General features: G+C 60.9%; 1 protein-coding gene and 1 long non-coding RNA gene across 8 annotated transcripts in view; one reads left to right on the plus strand and one right to left on the minus strand.

Moving 5' to 3' along the window:
* The window catches only part of MEGF8 (multiple EGF like domains 8), a 29,876-nt gene extending 14,932 nt beyond the window's left edge, over positions 1–14,944 (minus strand). Inside the window, exons 1-30 of one of the 4 annotated variants that reach the window (XM_074219372.1) lie at positions 14,861–14,933; positions 14,025–14,166; positions 11,824–12,075; positions 11,547–11,710; positions 11,160–11,366; positions 10,849–11,029; positions 10,672–10,760; positions 10,028–10,449; positions 9,787–9,932; positions 9,455–9,577; positions 9,136–9,290; positions 8,672–8,791; positions 8,419–8,563; positions 8,083–8,246; positions 7,653–7,859; positions 6,695–6,895; positions 6,368–6,595; positions 5,920–6,038; positions 5,658–5,789; positions 5,228–5,341; positions 4,466–4,708; positions 4,022–4,221; positions 3,130–3,340; positions 2,450–2,690; positions 1,960–2,092; positions 1,606–1,862; positions 1,371–1,481; positions 696–814; positions 414–621; positions 84–264 (exon numbers count right to left, since the gene is read on the minus strand). In XM_074219372.1, coding sequence (XP_074075473.1) covers positions 84–264; positions 414–621; positions 696–814; positions 1,371–1,481; positions 1,606–1,862; positions 1,960–2,092; positions 2,450–2,690; positions 3,130–3,340; positions 4,022–4,221; positions 4,466–4,708; positions 5,228–5,341; positions 5,658–5,789; positions 5,920–6,038; positions 6,368–6,595; positions 6,695–6,895; positions 7,653–7,859; positions 8,083–8,246; positions 8,419–8,563; positions 8,672–8,791; positions 9,136–9,290; positions 9,455–9,577; positions 9,787–9,932; positions 10,028–10,449; positions 10,672–10,760; positions 10,849–11,029; positions 11,160–11,366; positions 11,547–11,710; positions 11,824–12,022 — 5,020 coding nt within the window. In that variant the 5' untranslated portion in view covers positions 12,023–12,075; positions 14,025–14,166; positions 14,861–14,933. Of the gene's footprint in view, positions 1–83; positions 265–413; positions 622–695; positions 815–1,370; positions 1,482–1,605; positions 1,863–1,959; positions 2,093–2,449; positions 2,691–3,129; positions 3,341–4,021; positions 4,222–4,465; positions 4,709–5,227; positions 5,342–5,657; positions 5,790–5,919; positions 6,039–6,367; positions 6,596–6,694; positions 6,896–7,652; positions 7,860–8,082; positions 8,247–8,418; positions 8,564–8,671; positions 8,792–9,135; positions 9,291–9,454; positions 9,578–9,786; positions 9,975–10,027; positions 10,450–10,671; positions 10,761–10,848; positions 11,030–11,159; positions 11,367–11,546; positions 11,711–11,823; positions 12,076–14,024; positions 14,167–14,860 lie in introns of those variants that run through there. The other 3 variants (XM_074219373.1, XM_074219374.1, XM_074219375.1) reach the window with 3 other exon arrangements.
* Positions 4,309–12,750, plus strand: LOC141509669 (uncharacterized). Of its 4 annotated transcripts, none has more exons than XR_012474691.1 (4): positions 4,316–5,350; positions 6,405–6,612; positions 9,128–9,949; positions 10,058–11,453. It is a non-coding gene; the product is annotated as an uncharacterized LOC141509669 (long non-coding RNA). The 4 variants fall into 4 exon arrangements; XR_012474690.1 differs by adding an exon at positions 11,878–12,750 and having other exon boundaries at positions 4,317–5,350; positions 9,128–11,304; XR_012474692.1 differs by having other exon boundaries at positions 4,317–5,350; positions 9,128–10,537; positions 10,836–11,453.
* Positions 14,945–16,486: the final 1,542 nt, after the last annotated feature.

The raw sequence follows: 16,486 nt of genomic DNA on the forward strand, positions 1-16,486 counted from the left end.
GAGACATGAGAGGAACCAGAGAGATGGGTGATGAGAGGCTGAGGGGGCTCAGAGGGTCCCAGCCCCAGGCTCCTCACCCTCACCAGTGGGTGGTGTCCCACTCGAGGGCCCAGCCAGCCAAGTGCCCGTTGCCAGTTGATACTCCAGGAGTTGCTGGTTGAAACCATTTTCAGGCGAATATCCACCGACGAGCAACAGGGACAGGCCTCGCCGGGAGGTTAGTGTGTGGCCGGCCACCGCGGGCAGCAGCAGGGTCTGTGAGGTCTGAGGTCGGAAACAGAGGTGAGCCAAACAGCACAGGGTGGGGGGGAGGTCATGGGGATGGTGGGATCCAAGGAGGAAAACAGGAAGGGGGTGAGGAATGCCTAATGCAGCCCAAAGGGCCTGGGGAAGAAGGGTCCGTGGTCAGTCACCTTCTCTTGACGCCACTGCAGAGTGGTGAGGTTGAGAACCCAGAAGTCTCGGGCGACCCCCGCCGCCGTGAGGCCACCCAGTAGGTACATGGCTCCACGGCCAGCAGGAACATAGGCAGCCGCATGGAATGAGCGGGGAGCAGGTCCTGGCCCCCCATCCTCGGAACCAGCCAGCATCTGGGTCCAGCGCCGCTCCCCCACCGAGTACCTGCAGAGAAGCCCCATCGATGGTCAGCCCTCAGCTGGGCAGGATCCCCGGCACCCCTGGAGGCCACCCCTCACCTGTACAGGTTTCCCAAGAGCCCCTGAGGCAGGCCCAGACCCCCGAACATCCAGAGGGTTGAGTCGGGCCCCTCAACCATGGTGTGGCCCAGACGATGCAGGAAGCGGCTTGCCGTGTCCTACAGGGAAACAGAGGGCTCAGGCTTGAGTCTGGAGAGGAATGCACATGTGTGCATGTGTGTGTGTGTGTGTATGTGTGAGCATGTACACATGTATGTGTGGAAGGGGGAACATGTCTGACCTAAAGACACCTCTTCCTCTCTCAACCTCTAATGGGGAAGGCACGGACCAGGCCGAGGTTCCTTTCAGCTCCCTCTGACCTCGCAGGCTCCAGAAAAACAGCCCCTTGGGAAAGGAAACCAGAGCCCACCCAGAGGGGTAGGGGCTGGCCCCTCTCCACACACTCCTCTGCCTCCCAGCTCCCCCATCTCACTCCCCCCCCTCCCACTGTCATCCTCAGGAGGACCAAAGAACCAGTGGGAGCATCCACACATGCTTATGGCTTGGTCCTTGTGGTGACTGGGCTAGGAGGAAGGAAGGGGTCCCCAGGACCTTAAGGGATGAAAGCTGAGGAGGGAAGGAGCAGGCCCTGGGGAGAGAGTTGGGGTACAGAGGCTGGCTGTGGTCCTGGGGTGCTCCAGAGAAATCAGGGTTGGTCCACAGGACAAGACTTACAGCAGAGAGACGGCTATCCAGGAGCGTCTCCCAGACAAGCTGCCCCCCATCCAGGCGTGTGGCACAGTCTGCTCCCCCAAAACCTTCAAAACAGATGCATAATCCTAGGCTCTGCAGAGGTGGGGGAAGAAATCTGGGGTCAATGACAGATGACTTCCTCCAAACATGCATTCCCCTTCCCCGACCCAGAGAGCCACAAATTTTGTTGGACCCCCCGCCCACAGTCCGCTCACACCTGGTTGCAGATGCCCCCCCCAAGGTGGGCAGAGCAGTTTGCAGGACAGAGGGCGAGGATGCAGGCCGGGCCAGCCCAGCCTGGGGGGCAGCGGCAGCGGCCGGCCCCCCCACCCCCTGCTTCCTCAGAGACACATTCCTGGGGAGCTGGGCAACTCCCAGGGCCCCCTGGCCCCATCTCACAGCGGCCGGAGCCCACAGATGCATTGAAGCCCCACGAAGATGAGCCATTCGCCTCCCAGTGGAGAACCAGAAGCCCTGGGGGAGCAGGAGTACAGGAGCAGGTGAGCTGCCAGTCCGGGGGGGCTCAAAGCCATGATCCTCCTCCTTCAGGGTGGGCCCCCCCAACACATACCTGAGAGCGCCTGCACAGTGAGGGGCCGGTCCCGCCGCTGGCCACAGAAAGCTGCAATGAGGCTGCGGTCAGACTGCACGACGCCCGTGTCCAGGAATCGTGGGAAACCATCAAAGGCCAGGACGTAGCTCAGCTGAGGAGAAGAGGAGGGGACTGGTCAGTCTTGGGGCTCAAGGCACAGGGCAGGATGGTCCCTTCCATGACAGGGTGCCCCTCAACCCACATGGCTGAGGATGATGCCCAGCATCCCCACACCCAGTGCAGGGATCTCCCCTGAAGCCCACCCAGAAGGCTAGTCCTGGTCTCCCTGGGGCAGGCCCCTCCTGCACCAACCCTAGACCAGGTCCCAGGTGGCTCTGGTCCAAGGGGGTGGCTCTCTACCTAGTCAGCAGTTCATGAGGTAAAGCCTGAGTTCTGGGGAAGATCAGGGCTGGGTGCCCTGTCCCACCTAGAGCCTCCCACCTCCCCAATGCTCTCTCCAAATGCTCACCGTGCAAGGGGTGCTGCTGTCTGGCGAGAAGGTGAGGGTCAGTGGAGGGCAGGGAACTCCAGGAGGGCAGGGCTCCAAGTTTTCTGAGGCTGACACCACCCACACGCAATAGGCCAGCCCAGGCCCAGCATGACTGCCCACCTGAGGGGGTCCCCCTGCCCGGCGGGAGCCCAGTGCCACAGAGGACACATTGGTGAGCAGGGCTCTGCCACCACACTCCCGGAAACAAGAACCCCCAGCCCTGTGGGTAGGAAAGTGAGGAGTCAGAGAAGCTACCCACCCTCAATCCTGGGGGTCCTTTGTGGGACCAGCAAGTCCTTGGCGCTAACATTTCACTCCCCACCCCCAACCCTTCCCTACTTTTTTTTTTCTTTTTTTGGTTTTTGCAAGGCAAACGGGGTTAAGTGGCTTGCCCAAGGCCACCCAGCTAGGTAATATTAAGTGTCTGAGACCAGATTTGAACTCAGGTACTCCTGACTCCAGGGCTGGTGCTTTATCCACTACACCACCTAGTCACCCCCCTTCCCTACTTCTTCCTGCCTCACTATCCTCACTCACCCTACTAGGACCCCCCATGTCTCAGGATCCATCCCAGTCTCCCTACCCCAGGCTCCAGCTTCTCCTTGGGCCTTCACACTCTTAGCAGAGGTCCCCCTACGGTCCCCCCTTCAGCCCCTCACCGCGGGTCTCCGTAGTAGCCAGGCGCACAGAGCTCACAATGGGCCCCCTCCGTGTGGTCCTGGCAGAAGCAGAGCCCAGTGTGGCCATCACAGTGGCCCCTCTGGGGGTCTCCGTGTCCATTGCACTGGCATGGCCGGCAGCCGGCGGGTCCCGTGGCATTGCCGAAGCTGCCCGGCCGACACTGCTCACACCGCTCCCCCCAGGTCCAATCTGCAGGTGACAGAAACATGGTGGGCATTACTATACAAAACTAGAAAGCAAGATGGAAGGGGTCTCCGATGTGATTTGCAAATGGTGTGAGAATTCCTAAATACAGATCCAACAGGAAAAGGCAGCAAAGAGCAGAGGGGTGAACCCAGAGCCACACTGCCCACCTGCAGAGGCAGAAGTCCAATGTGCCATTAATTAACATGGTTATGTTGCGGCTGCCTCATGGGGGACACGGTGGATCAGGTCAGAGGGAAGACCCAGAGAGCATTTGGTCTCAGGCCTTCTGACTCCAAATAGACCAAAGGAAAAAAATGCTACATCTTGGGAGAATAAAACTACGGGTGGTCCGAGGAAAGGGGAATGGGCAGACTCGAAAGCAAAACTGTGGGATTCTGACATTATTCCTGTTATAAGCCCCCTCCTGCCATCCCTGTCCTAGGGCCCCTCCCAGCTCTGACATCCCTTATTCTAAGACCCTCCCAGCTCTGACATCCTCTCTTCTAAGGCCCCTCCCAGATAGGACTCTGAGGTTCCATGGCACCTCACCATGCTCTCAGCCCAGGGCTCTAAGTTTTATTTCAAACTTTATCAGCCAGAACAATTTGTAGTCAGAGCTGAAAGGAGCCTCTGGAACTCCCTAGGTCCCCCTACTACTCCTCATGGCCGGCCCAGCCTCCTTACCCTGACACTCATCACAGACGCCCGGCCCCTGTGTGTAACAGTAGCTATGGAAGTTACAGCCACAGTCCCGGGAGCAGAGAGGGGCAGGGGGCCCAGGGGCAGGCGTGGGCAGGGGGGGATCCGAGGTCCAGCCCAGGTCGCAGACACAGGTGAAGTCAGGGGGGCCGCTACACAAGCCATGGCCACAGTCCTCCAGACACCTAAGGGATCCACAGGGGAGGGAAGAGAGGTCGGATGGGCAGTCACAGCCCAGGCTCCTGACCTCCCGTCTCCATGGTAACCCACAGCCTTCCAGCTGATGACCCAAGTCTCCACGGCAGCCCTATTTCAGTCCAAGAGCCTGGTCTCCAGAGTCATTCTATGGACAGACCCAACAGAAGGAGTGACCCCTGCCTTCCAGGGACCATCCTCTCTCCCACCACAGTGACCCCTGCCCCTTCTCACGTCTGGTTGCAGTGGGTGACCCCATCACCATGGTAACCATGTCCACAATGACATTCATAGCTGACTGGGGTGTTCAGGCAGGACGCCAGGGGGTGGCAGCGTGCCAGACCCAGGCGGCACTCATCCACATCTGGACACTGGGCATATGACCAAAGGGCAGGGAGCCCTGGGGGCAGCCCCTCCCCAGCTCCCAGGGAGCAGGGACCACCTCCCAGGGGTCCCGAGAAGTCTCCTGGGAGGCACCTAAAAATGAGGAACAGAAAAGGGCAGAGGAAAGGGAGAAAGAAGATGGGGCGCAAAGGGAGGAGACCACGAGTGAGGGGAAAATAAGGGAATGAGAGAGAGACAGAGACAGAAAGAGAGACAGAGAGAAGAGAGACACAGAGACAGAGACAGAGACACCGAGAGAGACAGACAGAGAGAAGAGAAAGAGAAATGGAGAGAGATAGAGACAGAGACAAAGAAAGACAGGGAGAAGAGACGAGAGACAAGAGACAGAGATAGGGGAGACAAGCAGACAGAGAGACAGATGGAGTGACAGAGAGAGAGAGAGAGAGAGAGAGAGAGAGAGAGAGAGAGAGAGAGACAGAGACAGAGACATGGGGGGGGGAGATAAGCAGTTAGAGAGAGAACAAGGAGAGGGGAGAGAGATAGGAGGGACAAAGGAGGGATGGAAAAATAAAAAGTCACAGGTGAGCATGAGCCCACAAGCCCTGCCCCACCCCAATTCAGCCTCGCCCTCGCCCTCGCCCTCACCCTCACCTGCCCAGGGTCGGGTTGTCCTCATTCCCGCACCAGCCACACTCATGGCTCTGTAGGCAATCATGGCAGGAGAGGAAACGTGCACAGCTCATACATCGTGGCTCCGAGTGGACACTGGGCCAGGTAGGGGGCATCCGTCAGCATGGAAGACCCACCTCTTAGCCCCCCAACTCTCACTTGGGACCCCAGTCAAAAGTGATGGAGACCACAAAGGCTTGCAAATCACTTTCCAATACTATCTGGGAGAGAGGCACTATCATTATCCCTAGTTTACAGAGGAGGGAACCGAGGCACTCATGAGTGACTTGCCCAGGATCACTTAGACTGTGTCAGAGGTCAGATCTGAACCCAGATCTTCCTGACTCCAGGAAGGGACCCTATAACCCGAACCCCCTAATTCCTTCCCTCCTCCTCTCCCCATCCTGCCCACCTGTCATCCCAACCCCTGCAGCCCCCATGAGGATAGCGGGCGAGGTAGGCAGCAAAAAGGAAGCAGGTCTGTGTGGACTGGCACCAGGCACACTGGCTGGAGTTGGCCAGGCAGGTCTCACAGGAGTGTCGCCTAAAGGAGGGAGCCGGGGGGGGGGGGGGCAGATGTTGGATCTGGCCAGCCCCCCCAGTCTTGGGCTTCCCTCTCCCCACTCCATCCATGAAGCCAGTCCATCCCCCCAGGGCCCTGGACCAGGCCTTACTGGTTACAGAGTGGGGGGCAGTTTGAGGGGCTCCTCACAGCTGACCCAGCCCGGCCCCGGCGGCTGCAGGTGGCGTCACCCTTCCGACTCAGACTCTGCTGCCACTCACAAAAAGGATCCTGAGGGAGGGAGCAGGGAGGGAGGGAGGTTCACAAGCGCTGGCTCCAGCCTCCCTGACACCCCCCAGACCTGGCCTCATCTTCACCCTCCCCAGTGTTTCTGCCTGGAGCACAGCCCCCTCCCATCTAAGCCCTCCATCCCACCCCCCATCTTTTCAGTCTCACAGAATCCTGATAAATACTAGGAGAGGGTCTCAAAGATTACCTGGCTTGGTCCTTCCCCTTTACCCTCTTCTCCTCAGAGACCACAGGGTCAGAAAGTACCCCCCCAGCCCAGCCCCCCCCAGGGGTCTCCCATGCTCCTGGTTTGCCCCGGGGCCTGTCAGAACCTGGGCACAGGCGTGGCAGTCCCTGTGCTCCTCGCAGAGTGGGCAGAGGGCCGGGGCCAGCACCAGCAGGGCCCCACCCCCGCTGCAGCGCGCACCATCTTGGCGAAGGATGCAGGAAGCGCTGAGTGGGCACCAGCCGCAGCCCTGGTCCGCCAGGCAGCCCAGGCAGGAGGTGTAGGAGGTGCAGGCGGATGAGCGAAATGGCTCCAAGAAGAAGAAGGAGATCTCCTGGGGGAACAATTGAGGTCAGCAGGCTGGGCCTCAGGGGCAGCACCTGACCCATGGGCCTCAGGGGCAGGGCTGGGGAGGGCTGAGCTGATCACTCACACTGCCCCCCGGCACACCGGTCCGGTCCCACAGCAGGGTCAGCTCACTATTCCCAGACCCCGCCGAGCTATTCAGCTGGCCCTGGATCTCCACGGCATATTTGTGGCCACGGCCTGGGAGGGGGAAGAGGCGGGCCGAGCCGGGGCGCTGGAGCCTGCGGATCTCCTTGTCCTGCTGGGCCACCCAGCGCCCCACTTCTTCCTAGAGAGGGTGAAAGACAAGGAAGAAATACCATGACAAAGACTCAGACCCACCATAAGCCTGCTCTTCCCCCAGGCCTCCACCCCTCCCATGGGTCACCCCAAACATTCATCCAGTCCCATGGACGCCCACCCCTCCCCTCTGGCAGACCCCTGCTCCAGACCTGGCCCCATCACATCCCATTCCCCTTTCCAGACTCCCAGATCCAAGCTCCCCATCCCCCAGGATGCAATGGTCCCTCTTTGGGACTCTCTGAAAGTACTGCCCCTGCCCACAAGCCCCTTCCCCACTAACCCTGGGGGCCACAGGACCCCCTTCAATGCCTCTGGGGTCTCTGCCAAGCCTGACCCCACCAGGAACAATGGGAAGGCGACGTAGGCTGTCTGTGGGCAAGACCCTTCCCTGCTGCCTAAATCCTGTACGATCACCCCTCTCAATGTCCCTCCTAGAGAAACAGGGGTGACTCTGTGAAGGCAGCTCAGCTCTCAGGGGCCAGCCTCTTCTCCCTCTTAGGGAGGCAACCCCCCCAGCCACCCCCCCCCTCCAGTGGTCCAAGCCTTCTGTCCTGAGCCACTGGCCAGGATGGCCACTAGGCCCTGGGGCTCTCCGAGATGGCAGAGGGGTCACGTGCCCCAACTTCCACAGCCACCCACCTCCACCCCCACAACTCCTCCCAGGGGCCTAACTGAAACTGCAGAGATGCCCCAGCTCTGGCAGATCATTCCCCGGCCTCCTTCAGGCTGCCCACCACCCTCACCATGTGCTGGCTATCAGGTCCCCGGGCCATCCGAGCCAGGACCCTCAACCTCTGGGCCCGGGCCCACACAATAACATCATCAGCCCCTGAGCCTCCAGGCCCCCCAGGCAACAGCGGATGGATGAAGCCCCGGTAGACAAGAGACACATCTGTCTCTGTGTTGGACGTCTGTGATAGGGTGATGGTTGTGCTCCGGACAATCGACACCTGCCAGGAATGGAGGAGGGGGCAGCAGTGAGCGAGGGCCAGCGGGGGGCCCTCTCACCTCCCGAGCCCAGACTCCTGGGGGTTTGCTCTCAGAACCAGCAGGGACCCCTAGAGTTCTGCTCTCCCAGGCACATGGAGGAAGGGGGCCTAGGACATGCCTGTGTGGGCAGAGCCAAGGCTGGCACAGGCCTGGGCTGTCCCTCCCCACCACCAGACCCCTGACCTTGTCAGGCTGGGAGGCATTGGGGGGCTGCTGGAAGGTGAGCAGGTGGAGGCCAGGCAAGAAACTCTGAGTAACACAGGCATCAAGAGTTGTGACAAAGACAGGGGCTGCCCCCCACCAGCCCACGGTGCCAGAAATCTGTTCCCCTCGACACCGAGCCTGCTCTGGGGGAAGAGGAAGATGATCAGCCGGATACCCCTCCCACCCAACCTCATCCCTGGCCTGACCCCCAGCCCTTTGTCCTCTTGTTCTACTGTCCACACCCCTGGCAGCCCAGGGCAGGGAAGCCAAGCCCACCCTCCCCAATGCTGCAGAGCAGCCACGCTCATCACTCACCAGGCCGGGGAAGGCAGCTCTCATTGTGGACGCACCAGCCCAGGGCACCAGGCCCACGAGGCGGGGGAACGGCACCGCTGAATGCCAGGCAGGCCTGGCAGTCACCCAGCAGGCGGGCCAGGCCTAGGCAGCCAGCTGCTGGGCACTACAGAGAGGGAAAGGAGAACATGTCAGGGGTTGGGGGGAGGCTCCAGGCATGCAAGGGGAGCAAGGAGAAGCAGGACCACAGAAAAGGGGGCAGGGGGTCACTCACAGCTCCAGGGGGGCTCCCAGGAGGCGGGGCAGCCTGGCAGGCTCCTTGGCACCAGCTGCACTCAGGGTCCCTGGCACAGACACTGTGCTCTGTGTACATGGAACAGTAATCCAGGTGGTACTGGTGGTGGTGATGGGTCAGGAGGGGGAAGGAAGTGAAGGGCTAAGCCTTGGGCCTGCACCCCGGGCCAGGCTCCTCCTGAAACCCTCCTCATCTCCCCACAAACCCCCAGCCCTTCCATAAGAGCCCCGACCCCCATGTCCTCCCAGACTCCTCCTAAGGGCCCCCTACCCCACTGTCCCCTAGCTCAGCCCCAGCCCCAGGCCCCCACCCCCTCATCTGTGAGTCTGTCGTGACTCAAGTCACCTGGAGTCCCAAGTCATCCCTGGCCTCGCCTGTCTCTGGCCGCCCAAGGCCCCTCCCCTCATAATCATGCCCCTTCTCCGTCCCCCACAGGAGCTCACATCAGGGGCTGGAGCCTGGAATACGAAGGGGGGCACTTTGTAGGCCATCAGGTCCCCTCGCGGCCGCCCACTGTACCCACCAGCCACCAGCAGGACACTGCCCCCCAGCACAGCTGCCACATGGGAGTACCGGCCCCCGGGAGGCGCTGCCCGGCCTGGGGGGGGACAGGAAGAGATCCCAGCTGACCCCCTCACCTCCTCCAGGGCAGGGCCCCAGCCTCCCCCTCTAAGGAGCCCTGGCCTGGTGCGCTCAGCACAAACAGGGTGTGGGGAGATCAGACTGAGTGCATGGGGAGAAGGCTCTGAAAAGCTCAGCTACCTTCAGGGGTCCCTGGAGGGGCCAGCTCAGCTCCTGACACCCACTGGTGGCAGCCAAGATGGTAGAAGAAGATGCCATCCTCATAACACTTTTCCTCCTGGTAGTGAGTATGTACATTGCCACCTGAAAACCAAGGGGAGGAGAGATGAGACACACCTGGGGAGGGGGAGGGGCCAGGCACACCTGGAGAGAGTGGGGAGGGGCCAGGAGTTCTCCCACACCTGGAGGGGATTAGGCAAGAAGGACGTGAGAAGTTGGGGAGACAATCACTGAGGGAGCACCCAGTCCAGCCACAAGCCGGAATGCAGGAAGGGTGGGGGGGATACCCTTACCATAGACCACCATGTAGTTGCCAAGAACGCTGGCTGTGTGGAAGGCTCGCTCCCGGGGCCCCCGCTGACCGTCCCGGCCACGCAAGGAGGTCCACACCCGCAGGTCCACATGGAAGAGCTCGGTAGAATTCACTCGTACAGAGAACCTAGAAGGTGGAAGACGGTAAGAATAAGGCAGGATCTCAAGGGGATGCCCGTGAGGCCAAGAGGGTGGAAAGGGGGCACCACCCGGGCCACTCACCGAGCCGTGGAAGGCCTGTGGCCTCCATAGATGAGCAGAGCCCGAGACGGCGGGTGGAAGATCATGGAATGGCCAGTGGCCGCGGGGGGCCGGCCACCCGCTGGCCGCACCTCCTCCCAGTGGCCCCGGCCCCCACCAGGGCCCTCCAGACGGAAGCGGAAGAGGCCAGAAGAGAAAAGGTCGTGCTGTGTGCGCCCCCCAAAGATGTAGAGCCAGGAGTCGTCCACTAAGGCAGCAGCGTGTCCGGCCAGGCCTGGGGGCCCCGGGGCCCCTGAGGAGGGGGGAGCCAGCAGTTCCCAGTGACCCCCAGCACGTGGAGTGAAGGCCCACACGTCACTTGTCAGAGAGCCGTCAGCCAGCTCCCCCCCCATGAGCACCAGGGAACCAGCCCAGGCCACGGCCACATGAGAATGACGGGCAGCCTGGTGGGGAGACAAGGTCTGGCCTCAGACACCAGCCCGCTTGGAGGAACGAGGAGAAAAGGGCAGGGAGACAGGGGAAAAGAGACAGGTGGGCTGAGACGAGGAGAGGGTGAGGGCACCCCACCATCAGAGAAGCCATGGGGACCCGACCAACCCCACGGGGGTGGGGGGTTGGAGGGAGGGTTGGGCAGGGCAGGGGGAGCACACCCACTCGGTCCTCACCGGGCCAGGGCTCAGGTCCCATCGCTCCCAAGCGTTGGCAGAGAAGTTGTACAGAACGAGATCACCCAGGGCCGAGTTCAGGTCCTGCCCTAGGAGGGGAGGGGTGGGGGACAGGTTGGGAACAGGCCTGCGTACCCCTGCCCCCACCCACCCACTGCTCCCAGATGTCCCCTGCACCTCCAAAGACAGCAAGCAGCCCCGGAGGTGAGAGGAAGGCGCCGGCGGCCCCGACACGGGCCGGGAAGGCGGCATCCTCGGAGCTCACGTTGTGCCACCAGCCGGCCCCCTGGTTCTCCCATAGCCTCAAGTCACAGGCACGGCCCAGAAAGCCCGGCTCACAGCGGCAGGGGCCCGCCTCCTGGGGGGGAGACCCAAGTCAGAGGATGAGGCAGCTGGGGGTCAAAGGTCAGAAGTCAGGGTCCTAGGGTTAGGGGGCTCAAGGACCAGGGTCAAAGATCAGCCTCTCTAAAGCCAGGGAAGGTCCTCACCGAGGCACAGGTGCCGTGCTCGCGGCAGTAGGTGGAGCAGTCCTGGCGGGCACAGGCAGGGCCGCCCCAACCGGGGTCACAGGTACACAGGCCCGAAGGCTCACACAGGCCCCGGCCAGAACAGCCGCCGGCACAGAGCGAGAAGGTGAATGAGGCATTGAAGCCCAACAGGTTGTAGTTGGCGTCAGAGAAGAGGTGAAGCAGCATCTGCCAGGAGACCAGAGGAGTCAAGCTGGGAGGAGTGGGCACCCACCGAGGACAGGAACAAGGATGGGGAAGGGGACAAGGATGGGAAGGGGGACCAGGGCAGAAGGACCAGGAGGGGAAGGGGGGTCCAGCAGGGAGGAGTAGGGTTGAGGGAGGCAGAAGAGACAGGGAAAGCCTCACCTTGCCAGAGGAGGCCTCAATGCGTGGGGGTCGGGTGCTGCCGCTGAGACTGGCTAGAAGGGGTCCCCGAGGTGAGTCCCCATCATACACAAAGAGGTAGTCATAGGTACACTCCGTATCCAGGAAGAGGAAATCCAGGAGGATGCGGTGGCGCGAGCTAGGGGCTGGGGGCACAAGCCAGGGTACCCTCTTGGATTTCTGCCCACCCTAAGACCTCCCAGGGCTCCCTCCTGCCCATTCTCATACCAGGGGCTGGCCCAGGGCCCCCCAGACTCACCCTCGATGAGCCACTCGCAGTTTCCATTGACGCTGTAGTTTCCTGCCCCATCAGACACATAGCCTGGAGCCTCACGCAGCACCTGCCTCTGGCCCTTGCAGTCACCAGCCTGGACCCGGTGAACCAGCAGCTGCAGTAGGGCCACTGCCACCAGGGCCACCAGGGCCCAGGAGCCATGGTGGCCCTGGATGGAGGCCATGGCCGAGCCCGGAGGCAGAGGTCACTCAGAGGAGGGGTCCTGGATCATGAGGCCTGGGTGCAGAGAGAGGATGGATGAACCCCAGCAGCAGCATCGGGGCAGCTCTCCAGATGTGCCAGGTCCTGTGCCAGAACACGAGAGGCCTTGCCCAGCTCTGGACTGGTGTCCGTCATCGGGTCCCTGGGCACGTCTGCTCACCCCTGGATATCCAGAGCTCCAGGCCCACAGCTGGACAGCCCAAGGTCACCCAATATCTGGACATTTAAGCCTCAAGGATTTAAGCAGCCAGAGTGTTGGAGAATAGATTCCTGAGTGACGTGGGTTGAGGAGGGAGGAGGGTATCTGTCTGCCTCAGTTTCCCCCAACACAACAGATCTTTCCTGCCAGGATTGGTAGGAAGAAATGAGCCCCAGCGACAGGGCCAGGCCCATGGAGGGATTCCCAGAAAACCTTCCTGAGCCAGAGGAAGGGGCAATCCTGGCGAGTAGCAGCACCCTCCTCCAAGATCATTAAGTGCCTGCCTGTGGTAAGGGGCTGCCCTACAAAGGAGGAAGGACCCCTCTACTAGGGAAATCCTCTCAAGAGAAGACAAGATGGGGGTCCTGGGCTGGCAGTTCAATGTTCAACCTTCTTGGTGTCATGGACCCCGTGGCCCTTGGGAGGAGAAAGCTGGCTGACCCCTTCTCAGGACCGTGTTTTTAAATAAATAAAGAAAATGATGCATTTCAGTAAAAGGCCAGTTCAAAACATATGGCTAAGTAGGTGGCACTGTAGTGGCACAGTCTCCAGGACTGAAGTCAGAAAGACATATCTTCCTGAGTTCAAATCAGGCTTCAGACCTACCAGCTGGGAGACCCTGGACAAGTCATTACACTCTGTGTGCCTCAAGTTTCCTTATCTGTCAAATGAGCTGGAGAAGAAAATGGCAAAAACCACTCCAGGATCTGGGCCAAGAAAACCCCAAAAGGGGTCACAGAGGGTCAGAAACAACTGGAAAAAACCCAACCTCCTAGTTTACAGACCCCCTGAAATTGGGGGGATGTGGAGCTCACGTTAAGAACCCTCACTATGGAAGGGGGGCAGTCCCCTCCATGCTCGTTTGCACACACACACACACACAAACACAGACACACATGCACAGACACAGATACAGACATACACGCTCACACAGGCACACTCATACACAGACACACATACATAGACACACACATGTAGTAGACACACAGACTCACACAGGCACACACATACACACACAGGCACAGACACATACACTCACACACACTTAGACACACACACACGCAAGTACACACACCCTTCTATATTCTGTGTTGTCACAGCCGACTCTAGATAAGATTCCCCACAAAACAGACAAAGGAGCCCTGTAGGGAAACCTGATCATCTCCACGTCCCCAAAGAGAGGAAGGACCTCTCCATAGAAGAATGAATGACAGAAATTTAGGGTCGGGGTCCTCGGCAGCCTTCCAGGCCTCTAGAGGGGATCACAGCCTCAGTGGACAGAGCTCTGGAGGCAAAAGATCTGGGTTCAAATTCATCCTCAGACACTGAGGAGCCATGTGACCCTAGCCAAGTCACTTCCTCTCGGCCCCACTTTCCCCAGTGGGGATAATTAGAAGCCCTTCCCCCAGGGCTGTTGAGCTGAGAGCAGTTCCTAGAAATGCTTGTTCCATCCCTCTCTAGCTCAAGCTATACAAAAAGAAATCCTTCTATAGCCCCCTCCCCAAATGGTCATTCAGCCTCTACTCAAAGCCCCCTCGTGTCCCCCTCATGCTATGGCCACCCTTCTCAGGATGCTCCTGGCTCATCCATGGCCTGCTTTATAGGGGGTCCCCAAAAGTAGGGGGGTGCCCACCAGAAGCAGCACAGTCAAATGATACATCCTGATTTGTGTGCAGTGTTGGCCCCCATAGCCCATCACTTGCTTCCTCTCACAACATCCTCCTCCCCACCCCCCCCAAGGGTCCAGACTTCCCCGGTAACCCACCTAAGGGGGGGCATGAAGAACAGAGAACTCCATACAGAGGGAGACTCTCCTCTCAATAGAAAAAGAGTCAGGGGAGACTTCTCTTGGGGTCCCCTCCAAGCTAGAAGGTCCTCTCCTGGAGATGGGGGGGTGGTGAAGTCCCCTGTATGTGAAAAGGATCCCTTGCATTTAAGGGGAAGTCCGCTACATGTGAAAGGGATCCCCGGCACTTAAGGGGGGGGGTCCCCTGCTGTGAAAGGGATCCTTGCATTTAAGGGGGTCTTCTGCATGTCCTGCATTTAATGGGGCCCCCAGCGGTGAAAAGGATCCTTGTATTTAAGGGGAACCCCTCCCTGAACATGAAAAGGGATCCCCATATTTAATGAGATCCCCGGCATATGAAAGAGATCCCAGTATCTAAGGGGGGTCTCTAAGGATCTCCAGGGTGGGGGCCCTGCACATGAAAGGGATCTGCTGCTTTATGGGGTCCTCTGCCTATGCAAGGGAGCCAGGGATCTAAGGGGGGCCCTGCTTTATTGGGTCCTCATTAGCATCTAAAGGGGGGCCCCTGCTTTATGGGGTCCTCATGGGCATCTAAGGGGAGCCCCTGCTTTAATGGGCATCTAAGGGGGCCCCGCTTTATGGGGTCCTCTGCCTATGCAAGGGAGCCCTGCATGGGGGGCCTGCAGAGGGGAAGGGGCTGTGGGAGGGCGGGGGCCAGGGTCACCCCCACGGCAGGGCCCCCGGCATGCAGGGCCGGCCTCCTGTGCAAGGGGAGGGTCGGGGGAGGAGGGGGCAGGGCGGGCCGGGCCCCGGCAGGGCCCCCGCGGGCCCCCGTAGCCGGCGCGCGCACTCACCGCCTCCTCCCGGAGCCGACCCGACCCGACGAGAACCAGCGAGACGGCGGGGGAGCGGGAGAGAGCGGCCCCGGGGCGGCAGCGGCAGCGAGAAGCGGCGGCCAGAGGGGCCCGGAGGACCGCGCCGGCCCCGCCCCCGGCCTCAGGCCCCGCCCGCCCCGCACATGCGTAGTCCGCTGCCTGCCTCTGGCTCGGCTCCGGCCCCGCCCCCGGCCTCAGGCCCCGCCCGCCCCGCACATGCGTAGTCCGCCGCCTGCCTCTGGCTCGGCTCCGGCCCCGCCCCCGGCCTCAGGCCCCGCCCCGCCCCGCACATGCGTAGTCCGCCGCCTGCCTCTGGCTCGGCTCCGGCCCCGCCCCCGGCCTCAGGCCCCGCCCGCCCCGCACATGCGTAGTCCGCTGCCTGCCTCTGGCTCGGCTCCGGCCCCGCCCCCGGCCTCAGGCCCCGCCCCGCCCCGCACATGCGTAGTCCGCTGCCTGCCTCTGGCTCGGCTCCGGCCCCGCCCCCGGCCTCAGGCCCCGCCCGCCCCGCACATGCGTAGTCCGCTGCCTGCCTCTGGCTCGGCTCCGGCCCCGCCCCCGGCCTCAGGCCCCGCCCTCCCCGCACATGCGTAGTCCGCCGCCTGCCTCTGGCTCGGCTCCGGCCCCGTCCCCGGCCTCAGGCCCCGCCCTCCCCGCACATGCGTAGTCCGCTGCCTGCCTCTGGCTCGGCTCCGGCCCCGCCCCCGGCCTCAGGCCCCGCCCCGCCCCGCACATGCGTAGTCCGCCGCCTGCCTCTGGCTCGGCTCCCGGTGACTTCATCCTGGCCCCCACTGGTCGTCTCTGGCCGTGCACGGCGCCGCGCGTGCCCTTCGGGCCCAAGTGCGAACAGCAAAGCAGTCCTTCCTCCCAAGAAACCTCCCTGCCCTCGGAAGGGACAAGAAAGGGAAAATGCATGCAGCCTAGGGAAGACATTTCAAAATGTCTATGTGCGACCTAATTCCTCTACAGAATGGAATAGGGGCTAGCCTGGGAAGGGGGGCTGGGAGCTGGGCAGGACGGGAGGGCCTCAGGCAGAGGATGGGGCTGGACCTGCGTCTCTTGGAAGGGGGGATTCTGGAGCTAGGGTGGCAGAGGCAGCGCCCCAGGACTGAGTCAAGGCCAGAGCAAAGGCCCCGTCAGCGTGTTTGTCCTTCCTTCTGGAAGAAAAAGACCATGACGTCAGGGAGGTGACACCTGCCAAGCACAAGTCAATTGGATTCCAGGGAGGGGATGAAAAACCTGTAAACCGTAAAAATAGAAGGTTAACAGAACATAACAGAAAACTGTAGATTAGGTATGAAGTTTTATTCTCTGGGATTTGCCATCTAACCCATAAGTGACCATCTGTCCAAGGTGGTCACCTCGAACTGGGGAAAAAACTTCGACTTTGTACAGAAACAAAGAATAGGGGAGATCATTCACTGTCCTCGGTGGCCTAACCATGAGAGCTGTACAATATCTAGAAACTGCTCCGCAAAGATTATCCTCTTTGAACGATATCATCTGAACTCTGGTTGTCTCTTCCCAGGAGGATGGTCTCAGCATCCTGCTCATTGTCTTCCTAAGTTGGCAATTCACATAGGCAGAGATGCCTTGGAGTCTTCATTT

This window comes from Macrotis lagotis, chromosome 1 (genome assembly GCF_037893015.1).
Source record: "Macrotis lagotis isolate mMagLag1 chromosome 1, bilby.v1.9.chrom.fasta, whole genome shotgun sequence".
Classification (NCBI taxonomy): Eukaryota; Metazoa; Chordata; class Mammalia; order Peramelemorphia; family Peramelidae; genus Macrotis; species Macrotis lagotis.